The sequence below is a fragment of the Nymphalis io genome, chromosome 13 (assembly GCF_905147045.1).
Source record: "Nymphalis io chromosome 13, ilAglIoxx1.1, whole genome shotgun sequence".
Classification (NCBI taxonomy): domain Eukaryota; kingdom Metazoa; phylum Arthropoda; class Insecta; order Lepidoptera; family Nymphalidae; genus Nymphalis; species Nymphalis io.
In genome coordinates this window covers 2,740,970-2,754,686 of record NC_065900.1, presented here as the reverse complement: position 1 = coordinate 2,754,686, position 13,717 = coordinate 2,740,970, and the positions used below count along the sequence as shown (strand labels likewise).

The 13,717-nt window shown below is 35.5% G+C and overlaps 2 protein-coding genes across 3 annotated transcripts in view; one reads left to right on the top strand and one right to left on the bottom strand.

Moving 5' to 3' along the window:
• The window catches only part of LOC126772810 (CCR4-NOT transcription complex subunit 6), a 206,282-nt gene extending 196,508 nt beyond the window's left edge, over positions 1-9,774 (top strand). For both annotated transcript variants that reach the window (XM_050493400.1, XM_050493399.1), the window contains exons 11-12: positions 1,999-2,138; positions 3,056-9,774. In XM_050493400.1, the coding sequence (XP_050349357.1) occupies positions 1,999-2,138; positions 3,056-3,135 (220 nt within the window). In that variant the 3' untranslated portion in view covers positions 3,136-9,774. The remainder of the gene's footprint in view (positions 1-1,998; positions 2,139-3,055) is intronic.
• Positions 9,775-10,933: 1,159 nt separating this feature from the next.
• LOC126772873 (28S ribosomal protein S24, mitochondrial) lies at positions 10,934-13,091 on the bottom strand. The gene is made up of 4 exons (XM_050493480.1): positions 12,926-13,091; positions 12,666-12,852; positions 11,721-11,821; positions 10,934-11,229 (listed from the first exon to the last, which is right to left on the bottom strand). Exons 1-4 carry the CDS (start codon positions 12,953-12,955, stop codon positions 11,041-11,043), a joined length of 507 nt encoding a protein of 168 aa, XP_050349437.1. The 5' UTR covers positions 12,956-13,091; the 3' UTR covers positions 10,934-11,040.
• Between the last annotated feature and the right edge of the window lie 626 nt (positions 13,092-13,717).

Below are 13,717 nucleotides of genomic sequence, written 5' to 3'. Positions count from 1 at the left end.
CACAGTCCGCAGGAGAAAGCTGACCTCCTGGCTAAACTCTTTGCCGACAACTCTGTGATCGATGATTGTAGTGCGCAGCCACCAACAATACCTTCATGTAGCCACACGATGCCTGACATCAAAATCAGGCAACGTGATGTGCGTGCGGAGCTGCAATCACTCGATACACGGAAAGCTAGCGGTCCCGATGGAATACCAGCAATTGTGCTGAAGAAGTGCGCGGCGGAGCTGTCTCCTGTGTTAACGCGCCTGTTCCAACTTTCTCTCTCTTCGGGATGTGTGCCGGAGGCTTGGAGAAGAGCTAATGTGCAAGCGGTTCCCAAAAAAGGGGATCGGTCTGACCCGGCAAATTATCGGCCAATAGCTATCACCTCAGTGCTTTGTAAGGTGATGGAACGGATTTTAAACAACCAACTGATCCATTACCTAGAAGATCACTGTCTGATTAATGATCGTCAGTACGGGTTTCGACCAAAACGGTCCACAGGTGATCTTCTAGCGTACGTAACGCGCCTCTGGGGTGAAGCTATCGACAAGCATGGAGAATCGTTGGCTGTCAGCCTCGATATCTCCAAGGCTTTCGACAGGGTCTGGCACAGAAGTCTTCTCTCCAAGCTGCCGGCATATGGTCTGCCTGCTCAGGTATGCACCTGGATTGCCAGCTTCCTACACAAGCGTAGCCTTCGTGTTTTAGTTGATGGTTGCGCTTCACAATTCTATGTAGTGAATGCTGGGGTCCCCCAGGGATCTGTGCTATCTCACACACTCTTTCTTTTGCATATCAATGATATGCTCTCTCTTGGGAACATACATTGCTATGCAGATGATAGTACAGTGCATGGTGGATACCACGGACGCGCAGTGGCTGGGCGGGCGGAAACTGAGGAGAGGCGGGAGAATCTTGTCATTGAACTCGATAGGACATTAGAGCTCATTGCCAAATGGGGTTCTGATAATCTTATTGAGTTTAATGCCAAGAAAACACAGGTGTGCGCTCTCACAGCGAAAAAGTCACCATTTTACCCTCATCCCTCCCTCTGTGGCACACCGCTGATGATACAAAGCAAAATCGCCATGCTGGGGATGGACGTTTGTTGCGACCTTAGTCCAAGGGATTACATCGAGGCTATTATAAAAACAGCTTCACGAAAACTCGGAGTTCTGAACAAGGTGCGGCGTTTTTTCACGCCACAACAACTGTGCCTGTTATACAAAACACAGGTACGGTCTTGCGTTGAATATTGCTCGCACCTTTGGGATGGCTCCGCTAAGTACCTAATGGAGGCCTTGGACCGGTTGCAGCGACGTGCAGTACGCATTATTGGCGACGTAAAGGTCACAAACACCCTTGAACCTTTACAATTGCGTCGCGAGATAGCAGCACTGAGCGCTTTCTATCGTCTGTATCACGGCGAGTGCTCTGAGGATTTATTCTCTCTAATTCCTGCTTCCCCCTTCCTTCTTAAGTCCACGCGAGCTGGTTCTCGATGTCACCGCCTAACTGTGACACCAATTCCATCGCGCACAAAGAAATTTGGCAACTCCTTTCTTTGTCGCACTACCAAAAAATGGAATTCCTTACCAGCTCACGTGTTCCCCTCCTCTTACAACCCGGGTTCCTTCAAACGAGGCGTGAAGAGGCATCTTGCGGGCCGGCAAGGCGAAGGCGGCTAGTGCAGAACGTTTTTCCCGTCTGTACTGGCCGTCGTCGCGTTTGGACTCTACTACCACTTACCATCAGGTGGAGTAGAGTCATTTGCCATCCCGGGCCATATAAAAAAAAATGCATATAGAAGTAAATAACAGCCCCTAAATGTCCCACTGCTGGACTAAGACTGCCTCTCCACTTAAGGAGAAGGATAGATACAGTAAAAATATATTTTTTTTAGTCTTTTTGAAAAAGATTGTTATATATATTTGTATGACACAGTAAATGTTTCACAAAACTGTTTTTTTTTTTTTTTAATTATAAATGACAAAATATTTTTTAAATTACAGATTCGACTTCAAAGGCATCATCGACTACATCTTCTACAGCAAGCAGTCGATGACTCCGTTAGGGCTGCTGGGCCCGCTGTCGCAAGACTGGTTCCGAGAGCACAAGGTGGTCGGCTGTCCCCATCCGCACATACCCTCAGGTACAACTAGTTGTACGACCTATCTGCGTATACAATTGACTACCTCGTTGGTCGAGTGGCTAGCTTTTAAGACCCCAAATCTTAAAATAATAATAATGATATCCTGGGACATTTTTCACACACGGCCATCTGATCCCAAATTAAGCTTGTACAAAGCTTGTGCTATGGAAACCAGACAACTGATATACTACATATACTACTTTTCTTTTTGTTAATACATACTTATATAGATAATTACAACCAGACTCAGGACAAACAGACATGTTCATGTACTTAATGTTTTTAAAACACGTAAAACCGTTTGTCCTGCTCCTGAAGTCATGAGGACATTTTGTGTTGACGACGTCCTCAAAACTTTGCTTTTCAGTAGAATGTACTGAAGTTTTACATGTTTCAGAATTTTAATACCTGGAGCAATGTTTTTAATTTTTTATTTTATTTTATTAAATAAGAAGCCAACGCTGTATACAATTTTGTTTCTTATTTTAGAATACAATCTTAAATCACTTAAATATAAAAATTGGCATACCTCACTTATAGTCTAACTTAACATGCGTAGGAAAAAAAGTACATTCTTCGTAATAAAACTTAAAAAAAGAACTAAATTACGTAAGCATAAAAATTGTTCGTTCACAATGTTTAAGCAGGCACTCAATAAATCGTCACGGTAGCATGCGAAAGCGATCCCGTGGCGCTCCTCTTTAAGACGGAAAGGATACCGCTGGTTTTTTAGTAGGTATTCCGGGGCGCACTCGGTGCCTGGGACACCGGCGAGCCCCACATACCCCCACACTGTTCCTGTGGAGAAACGCGTAACGCGTTTTTCAGCGTAAAAATAAGTCACTCGATAAATGTTATAAGTTTAGAGAGAAAAAAAAAATGTATGAATCGTTCTCGATTTAGTTTTCTCATTTCAGACCACTTCCCGCTGTTAGTCGAGCTCGAGATGTGTCCGAGCTCGAGCAGCAACAGTAACGGCCTGATCGGGCGCAGGTAGCACTCGTCGCGCTCCAGGCACCAGCACCAGCACCAGCACCAACACCAACACCAGCACCAACATCACCAGCAACACCGCGACCGCACGTCCAACACGTGAGGGTGAGATCTACCAACTTTTAGAAATATTAGATTATGACACCGTATGGACACGTTTGTATAGCCCGTTGGACGAACTTTATCAATACAAGGAACATTTCAGCTGATGATTTTGTTTAATATAATATAATACGATCGAATAATCATAGGTTAGTTATATAATGTTAATAGACAATCAAATTTTTTAATAAAATCTTGTATGTTCATTGTGTGTACATTGTATTTTACGTACGTTGTTTATATAAGTAAATTTTATCTTTAGAAATATTCTTTGATGCTTTTTACAATTAAAATTAGCGACTCGACTTAAGTTTGTTTAAAGTTACGTTGTACATTAGAGTTCAATGATTGATGAAAATGTTTGAATTAATTTAATAAGCATAAAATAACATAAGTATTGAATTATATAAAGCAATCTATTGCAAACGTGTCTCATTATATAAATAAAATAATTTACATAAAGGAATGTAATTAATTAAATATATTTTTTAATAGATTATGTTCTAAAAGTTGGTAGTATTATAAAATAAACGAGATACGATATTGTGGAAGCGAATGAATCTGAAAATTAATCATTCGTTTCAATCGTTCAATTTTATTATCTGTCGTAATGTTAAAATGAGTAAACGTTTGCTTTATTAAATTAAATACAATAGCGTATCTCGTTAGGAAAACTGCCTTAGTAATATTGTAAAGCGTGTAAAAAAATATAGTACGCCGAGCATTGTCTCTGCTCACTGGACGAGTTACAAATTAGTTGACATGATTATAATAGATGATATATTACTGTCCGGTGACGAGGCTCAGGTGATAGGCTTAGTGTATGGACATTGCTCATTTCAATCGTTTTCGAATGATTTCGAAGTTTGCTATCGGTGATACGGCTTAGTTAAGTTTGTGACGTCTGTGCAATTCCCACCCCGCGGGGTAAAATGTTTTTTTTTTTCTTTTTTTCGTTTTGTATTCGACGTTTAAATCGAAGCGACATTTGGATCCGTGTTAATTATAAATTATTATTGAATCGAGAGATGAATATTTTTTCAATATGATAGTTTGTCGGCAAATTTACGCTTAGTTTAATGATAATTATACAGTTGAGGAATACGATATATTTTATTGTATGTCATCGGAACCTGATGTGGAATCGAAATTAAAGAATTTGACATTAAAACTGGTTTTATTTATTTATTTTAGATTTTTCGGTGAAAACTTTTTTTTTTTACATTTGACATAAAAACTTTATAGTCTATATTATATATTAAATTGATTCTAAATTAATTTGAATAAAAATCGATTTTAATCAGGTTTCGATAACGTTATGAAATCAAGTGTTTTTTTTTTTACATATTGTGAAAACGATGCACAAAATCGTCGACAAATTGACAAACGTCCATTTACTAATTAGTGTTAAAATTCCTCCACTGTATATTATTTAGGTATAGAATCTGGGCATATTATGCAATGTTGCGTAAGATCATGAGATGAGTTTGAACATGTTTGATAAATATACTATATACGAATGACGGAGTAAAGATAAACAAACATTATATATACATATACATATTTCATGCGATTTGATATAGATCTGTTATATACACTATAAAAAGTCCTACATTGATATATCGTTATTTATAATACAAAACTATTCCGCTTACTACTAATATTCACTTTAAAGTCACTTCTGAAGTCCCGATAACAATTTAGCCGACATTCAAAACAAACGTCATCGATGACGTCATCACAGTTCAAGGTCATACTTGTTTATTTATCTTCACTCCATTGGATAGGCTTTATGTCATTCAATATCGTTCGTTCGATACGTTGCGACCAATGAGACGATTCACAAAAATCATTATAATAGATACTCCGTAATCTCATTCTTTTATTTGAAACTGTTCATCAAAGACAATCACAAATCATTAAAATTTTTTCAATCGTATTACAAAACTATTTGATATTTGTCTATTATATGAATTGTCTCTCTGGTTGTGCGTCGTTAAAGTATGGGAATCTTGTAATACAATTAGCGTTGCAATGTAGGCAGCTTTGTATGGTTGTAATATCCATATTAAGCGTGATCGTGTCTTTATAGAAGTTTTGACGCCGGTTAGGTTACGACGGTTAGTGGTGAAGCGGTTGATGGCGGTCGGTTGGTATCGCGGTTCTGTGAACAAAGTCGGGTGACGCTCTTAGGTTAATAAAAACATCGTGTGTTCCAACAAACTTCTCAGCGAGACTTATTACCCCCATTTTTATTCCCTTCCAAAACGTTCTTAGTGATTTTTTTTTATATGTATGGTGTACGTAAGTTTAGCTTAGTATTAATTAGTCTCCGTTTTATTATGAAATCTTCTTCCCCAGCGGACGTCGCTGTCGGACATCTCTTTTAGTCGTAAGTAGGATATGTGACGAACTTGTACTCCATCGTAAATGATATTTCACAAATTAATTCGATTTAAGTTCGTTCTAAGTTTTAAAATTTAATTATTTTTCGTAGTCACGATTCAGTATTCGTCGTTCCTTCTAATGGTCTGACCCAAAATTACGTTGACGTTAGATGCATTTTATTCGTTAGTTCTTATTAGACTTTAAATCGAATTTTCTGGAGTTGGTCGACAGCGAGCCGCCTTCGTTAGTAATAGCGGGTAGCATACTGGCGTAGTACAAATGTATGTGGTGAGTGTAAGGTGGGCGTGGTCACTGCGTCGCGTGTCTCGATATCGCCTCCTGATTGCTTGCAAGGACGTACCTTGACCGTACGAATGACAGTCGAGTGCGATGTTGCGATGTTTCTAGATTGTTAAAAGTTTTTATTGAACTACTAGATATAGCAATTCTAGAACAATAAAATAGTTTTCTTTACTCCAATACAATATAAACAATAGTATTTTATATCACGATAATCGTTACTTGTCATATACTCTGTGTAGACTTGCGGTATCGAGTAGTTCTTGAAATAATATTTTTTGTCTGTCGGTGACATGTCAGATGTTTCGGTCAAAGCGCTAATTTATTTTAAATCATACATAGGCAGTGAGCGATGTTATCTTTGCTCTTTAAATCACCCCCAACTTTTTTCTTTTACTGGTAAACATATCATTTTTAATTTCCTTGGACCCGTTTTTTTTATGTGTAACTTATCTTAAGGATTGAATTATTCAAGTTCTTTGTTCTCAAATGTTTTTGTTTTCGAACTTGACCAAAACATCTACGTCGAACCTTCGTTGTGAAGCGTTTTCGTCTCATACGAGTGTCTAGTGATATTTACAGAAACATTTTATATAACTAAAAAATATATGGACCATTGCATAGTTGTATCAACGCTTTACATGTCCTCTCAATTGGAATTATATAATTATTATTTTGAATATTTTTTTATTCAATATATTATATTATTATGTATATCAAATGATAGGTGCTGTTGTATTTAATTTAATGTTACTAGCGTTTGTGATAGGGTTACGTCTCTCTTGTACTTGTACTTGTATCTGATGAATTGTATTGGAAATAATGAGCCAAATCATGTTAAAGGGTATATTAAATTATTACTTTTAGGAATAATGTGATCGACATGGAGTTTTTATACGATACAAATTTTACTAAGAATGCTGGATATTGTTTTTTTTTATGTTTTTTTCTGATTACAAATAGATTTTAATGTCATATCATGATAATCTTGTTCTGATACGTTTTTTATGGAAATTATCGTAGGATTTTAAGATTCTTAAATGTTGATATTTTTCTAAATGTGAATGTTTCGTGAGCACAAAGTATGGTGAGGTGTGGTATCACGGTATCGAATCACATTGGAAGAATTTCAAGCGAAACATGATCATAGCACAATAGGGTCCTATTAATCCGAACACAAATTGTCCTAACATTCGGTTGACCCGATCGAGATAAAATAAAAGTTCAAACTTCTTTTGCCAACCGTCTCAATTTGTACGTATAAAGCAGATCAATGACACGTTACGTATTGTAAAAAAAAATGACAAAATAACCCCTACTTTTATGGTGATTCGAACGGTACCCGGTCCGGTCTTGTCCGGTTTAGTGGGACTCTATTGTAGCACTTGGCTATAGTTCTAAAACTTGTTATAATCTCGACTATATTGTGAACGAATAGTCCGACCGTTCTGTTCGATATGATTCCGTATATAATATATCCGATATTGTTAGTATTTTTGCATTTATCACATTTGTATGTATTAACTTTGTGTATAACTCGGTCCACCGATTTCGAACAACGGGCAAAGCGAAGAGCAAATCAAAAGTCTGAATCCATAGATGCTATTGATATTTCTTAATTTGAGATTCAAATAAGTACTTACATGCTGATGAGTTTAAGTTAAATTTTTGTTTTTTTTTTTTTTAAATAAAGGAATGCATACACTAAACCTCGTTTATAGGAAACATTTTTAAAATATTTGACATTATTAATTTATTATTGTTCTTTTACAAGAGTTTGGAAATTTATTTATTTATTTATAGCAAGTATACTAAACAATAAATCGCTAGTTAAGTGTATGCATTCCTCTACTTGTGCTTATGTAACTTAAGATACGAGATATAATTTTTATCGACAATCACTGTTTAAAGATTGTTTAAATTCGAATTAGGTCTTCATACTTTTTTTGTGGTTTCTATACAAATTTCAACTGTGAGCGTTTTTCGGTCTGCCTAGCGAAGTCGCACTCGTTTGGAAACTTTAAAGAAATTCATTCATATTGAACTTATAGTCAGTGACGGCTTTAGGGACGGGCGCCGGGGCCAAGTACGCGCTAGTGATGCACCGCGCCCAAAAATTAATCGATCAAAACTTACCAGCTTTAAACAGTCAGTTGAAATTTTAATATCAGATGTAAAGCACCTAGGTGCCTTTATATCTAAAGCCGGCGCTATACACGTTGATTAGTAAGATCAGTATTTAAAAACAGTAGACGTAACGCAATACTGCTTATGAATAATGAGAGCTTTATTGTATCAATTTTTTATCTTACTTGTGGTAGGACATGTGATCTCTTTTATTTTTAATTGAATTTTGATGGTCAATTTTACTTAATAGTCCTATCAGTATAGTGTTGAAATAGGAAATTATTGTCGCACATTACGCTCGTTATAATTGTATATATATATATTTTACATAACTGATGCCATCCGGAACATATAACGATATATCTTCTGACGCATTATTGAAAATACTCACTTGTTTTTTTTCATCTGTATATTACGATTGGACTATTCTATTTGTACATATTTGTATTATATGTAACTTTACATTTATATGTAAATATGTTGACAAATAATATTTTCTATTTCATTTGAAATATTATTTTATGTTTATTTATATAATTCATCTACATTATTAATTTTTTTTTTTTATATAGAAAGATTGAGAATATTCAATAATGCGAATAAATATTGGATAGTAAATAAATACACGGGAAGCCTTCGAGTTATCAATGTTTCATTTGTAAATATGTAAAACCACAATCAATGCTAACAACGAGCGAGCCGTCGCATACTGTCACACGTTTGGACTTCTGCGCAAATTTGACAAACAAACGGACACGCAAGGAAACCGTTGGACCGGTCACGTGAAACGTTACGAACGAACGCTGCACGCACATCACTTCGAACAGACTCACTTCCTGTTACGCAATATCCTTTCCCCATACACATTGGGTGCAACGTTTCTGTCGCGTTAAACGTCAGTGTGTAGCCGGCCTTAGCGTGCGAGCCTCGAATAGGTGTATCTCGACAGACATTCCACAGGCCCTATCGAATTAGCTCAATACTAAAGACTGTTTGAGACTTTAAAAAAAGAAATATCATAATGAAAAAAAAATATTTTCTGAAGCACCTTAACGAGTTTACAAAACGTGTTTTATGGTGATTTAATGATAAGATCGCAATGTTTAACTCACTAGTATGTAAGGACAAATGCTTTACGTCACTGTGATAGACAATATAAATATACCTGAGAGAAACACCATAGGCATTTATGTGAAATTTAGAAGAAAAAAAATATGAGAAATAATGTAATGATGTAACTACCCTCAAATTGTGAACGCTGCTTGATTTTGTACACTTCAATTAAAAATAGTCAACATTCGATACGACATAATTCTCCGGTTTTGTCAGAACTAGATCGATCATTGATTACATTTATCGTGTTACAAAGTCAAGCAACGTGATGTTAACGCCCGGTATCCACCTACGCGGAAATGTGCGGCTAGGAGAGTAGTAGCGTAAATAATCAATAGGCTGTCGCTGTTCTCACATAGCCCGCTTAGTTACGAGATAAGTAGCGGAGATTTCTTCCGTTCGCCCATGCCCGCTCAGGTGGATACGGGGCCTTAAGACGGTTAACGTTAAAGTACAAAGCGTATGTGCAGAAGTCGGTCTGGGCTCGTGTCGAGCGGTGAGGTGAGCGTGCATGTGTGTGTGTGTGTGTCGCCGGCCCGCGTCTCGCTGTGCTGTTTGTTGACACATTATGTATATTTGAATGAATAAAATTATAAGAAAAATATGAATTTTATATCAGCCTTTTATTTTGTACCCTCTGGTCATAGCACTGAACAATTACAATTGACGAGCCGGTTGGCGTGGTTGGTGGATGCTTGCCTCTCACGCCGACGGTTGTGGGTTCGATTCCCACACAGGACAGATATTTGTGCGCATGAACATGTCTGTTTGTCCTGACCGTAACAGCTTGTGAATGTCCCACTGCTGGGTTAAAGGCCTCCTCTCCTCTTTTTGAGAAGAAGTTTTGGAGATTATTCCACCACGCTGCTCCAATGCGGGTTGGTGGAATACACATGTGGCAGATTTTCAGTGAAATTAGACACACGCAGGTTTCCTCACGATGTTTTCCTTCACCGTAAAGCACAAGATGAATTATAATTACAAATTAAGCACATAAAAATTCAGTGGTGCTTGCCCGGGTTTGAACCCACGATCATCGGTTAAGATTCACACGTTCTTACCACTGGGCCATCTCGGCTCATCTCTCTCGTCTCGACACGTCTATATATAAGTATGTATTTACAAAAGAAAAATAGTGTATGTAGTATATCAGTTGTCTGGTTTCCAATCTCTGTACAAGCTTAATTTGGGATCTGATGGCCGTGTGTGAAAAATGTCCTAGGGTATTATTATTACCTTTATATAAATTCTATACTCACACCACAGATGGGCAGTGAGTACCTGTCTTTAAAAATATTATATATGAAGCTGACTACAAATATTGAAAATATAATTTTATTAACCAATTCAATATTGTATCGATTGTAACCTACTTGTTAAACAGATTAAATATAATAAGTTAAAAATTATGTTTATCTGTATTACTTAGATTAAATACATAAGCTCACGAATTAATTACGATCAAAATTGTATCTAGAATTCAGCTAGAAAGATATTGGTCACGAAACGTTCCCAATTCTATTTGATTGCGGTAAAGTGACAATCTTAATGCCTGCACGAGTTTAAAAAAGTTATATAATGTCAAGAAATTCTTAGTTATATATATAAAGATTTATTTGTTTGAAAAAGATATATAATTAATTTAACAGCTTTTTCCATTTGTATCGGACTCTGACCCTTTTTACACCATAACATTTCCAGCATAAACTAGTTTATGAAACTGGCCAGTAGTCTCTCAGAAAAAAAAGAAGAATAATAAAAAAAAACAATGGTTATATTTCAAAGAACATTTATTTCTTATTCCAAAATCTAATATTAAAATCCTAACTTTTCTAATTTTATCCTAAGTATATAACACAAGGTGAAAGAAATTATTGGTTTAAATATATTTAAAGACAACATCTTGGTAGCTGTCAACTGTTTGCAGTTCCAATGTCACCGGACATTGTATCCATGTAGATAAAAGTTCCTCGGTATATCCAATAAGGAAGTACATCTTAGTTGGAGACACAGCTCGTCTCATGATTGCTGCTATTCTAATGTGATTGAACTGACGTTTTATTATAACCTAAAAATTATAATAAATAAAGATTATCATCGAATCATTTAATATGTTGATTGTATGTAAACAGTGATGTCAGTACACCTTTATATCATACAATAACTTAATCAAATAAACTTCCTTTTATAACATTGTATATTTTAATAAAAATAAATAAAATAATAGTTTATATTATATTCCAATACTTAATAAAGTAATTTTGAGACAACAAAAATAAAAATAAGTAGCCGGGCCGGTTGGCGTGGTAGGTTGTGGGTTCGATTCCCATCCAGGACAGACATTTGTGTGCATGAACATGGCTGTTTGTCCTGAGTCTGGGTGTAATTATCTATGTAAGTATGTGTTTACAAAAGAAAAGTAGTATATGTAGTATATCAGTTGTCTGGTATCCATAGTACAAGCTCTGCTTAGTTTGGGATCAGATGGCCGTGTGTGAATAATGTCCCAGGATATTTATTTATTATTAATTTAGTTAAATATTTTATAAGAACACTCACCTCGCTACAAACAAGGCCATGCCAAGTTCCATTTATAAATCTCCTAATAAATTCATCCTCAACAGCTGTTTCTGATTTCCGCAGACCATCTTTTAAACTTGCTGTAAAACAATACATAAAACTCATATTCAATTATTTACTATTATAATGTTTTTGTAGCTAATATTTATTGTTAAATTTTGCAAATATATGTGTGCGTAATATTATTCATTTGATGAGTAAACTAGTATTATTATTACAGACAAGATTCCTAATAAACCATCTTACAAATTATGAAAAGTAGTATTTACTTATGTTTCCAGTATTTATGGGTGAAAGTGATAATTCTACTTGCTCTCTTAATAATGGCTAAATTAATGTAAAAACAACACATTTGAAGTGGATGGAAAACACAGTGTTTATAATTAATTAATCCCGTGCTTATAAGTGTTGAAAGATATGCCACATATGTATTCGTCAATAATGTTTGGAGCAGCGTGGTGAAATAATTTCAAAATGTCTGGAAGAGGACCCCCTAGCACAGCAGTGAAACAACTAGTCAGCAATTAACTTTACTTTTAAAGAAAACACATATCGAAATAGTGTCTAACCACTCATTGAAATTTATAGTTTGTACAATTTCAGCTGGTTTATATGTTTATTTATTATTAATAGGGCCACCTGATGGGATAGAGGTCACAACCCCATATAATATTGGCTCTAAGAAATATTAACCATCCCTTACATCGACAAAGCTCCGCCATCTTTGAGAATAAAGATGTTATGATATTGTAGTTACACTGGTTCACTCACCCGTCAATCCAGACCACAACAATACTAAATATATCTGTTTGAGGATAGAATATGTGATGAAAGCTTACAACATACCTAATTATTAATCAAAGGTATATTAATTAAACAATAAGCTATACTAGTTAGAATTTCTAAATAACAATATATATTTACACGTATTCCACGAGTTCCAAGACTTTCGGTGAGCAATATAGTGAGGTGCGTTGGCCATTTCATAAGTAAGTGGTCTGTCTCTTTTTTTCGTTATTCTATATTTTCCTGAAACAACTCTGCTAAGCACAGATGATGTGTGAAACTGGGACGCAAATACCGGAGAAAATTGCGATATTATATTTGAAGCCTGAAAATTGATAAAAAAATTAAAGATTTTTGCAGAAATAAAGTATTTTATTGTAAAATTGCAAATGCAATACCTGGGCAATTTTTATGATAGATGTATTCATTGTTTCTCTATAAAATTAATTGATTACTTTAATATTTTTTTATTTTATTCAATACATAACCTTCAAAATTTTAGTACTATATTGAATATAAATATGTCAATATGTCTTTTGATTCTTATGTCACTTTGACAGTTATTCGTTTAAAAACAATCGTACAAACTTAAGTTATAAAAATCGGTTTTTTATGAATTATTTAAAACCAACAATACCAAACAAAATTAATTTTAATCTTAATGCAACTGAGCTAACATTTCTTGTGCTTTATAAAACATGTAATATGTTTGTATGCATATGGGCCACCTGACGTGAAGAGGCCCATAGACATTGGCATTATAAGAAATGTTAACCATCAATTACATCACCAATGCCCCTCCCAACCTTGGAAACTAAGATGTTATGTCCCTTGTGCCTGTAATTACACTGGCTCACTCACCCTTCAAACCGGAACACAAAAATACCAAGTACTGTTGTTTTGCGGTAGAATATCTGAGGAATGGGTGGTACCTACCCATACGAGCTTGCACAAAGCTCTACGACCAGTAGTATGTATCTATATAGTTATCATTATATACATTACTATATAGACACATATATATTACATACATTGAACATATGGGCGAATAAATAATTTATTTGGATATTCGACTTAACACATATATTCGATACAACACAATACAAATTCTCAGAAATAAAAATAATAAGTACTAGTGCAGAATAAAGATGCTGCTTTATCGCGTCTAAGCATTAGGGATACATCACATT

Coding starts and splice junctions, on each gene's coding strand:
- LOC126772873 (XM_050493480.1), bottom strand. CDS start 12,955: ATGAATACATCTATCATAAAAATTGCCCAG. Junction 12,853..12,925: donor CTATCATAAAAATTGCCCAG/GTATTGCATTTG, acceptor ATCAATTTTCAG/GCTTCAAATATAATATCGCA. Junction 11,822..12,665: donor TTGGAACTCGTGGAATACGT/GTAAATATATAT, acceptor ATTGTTTTACAG/CAAGTTTAAAAGATGGTCTG.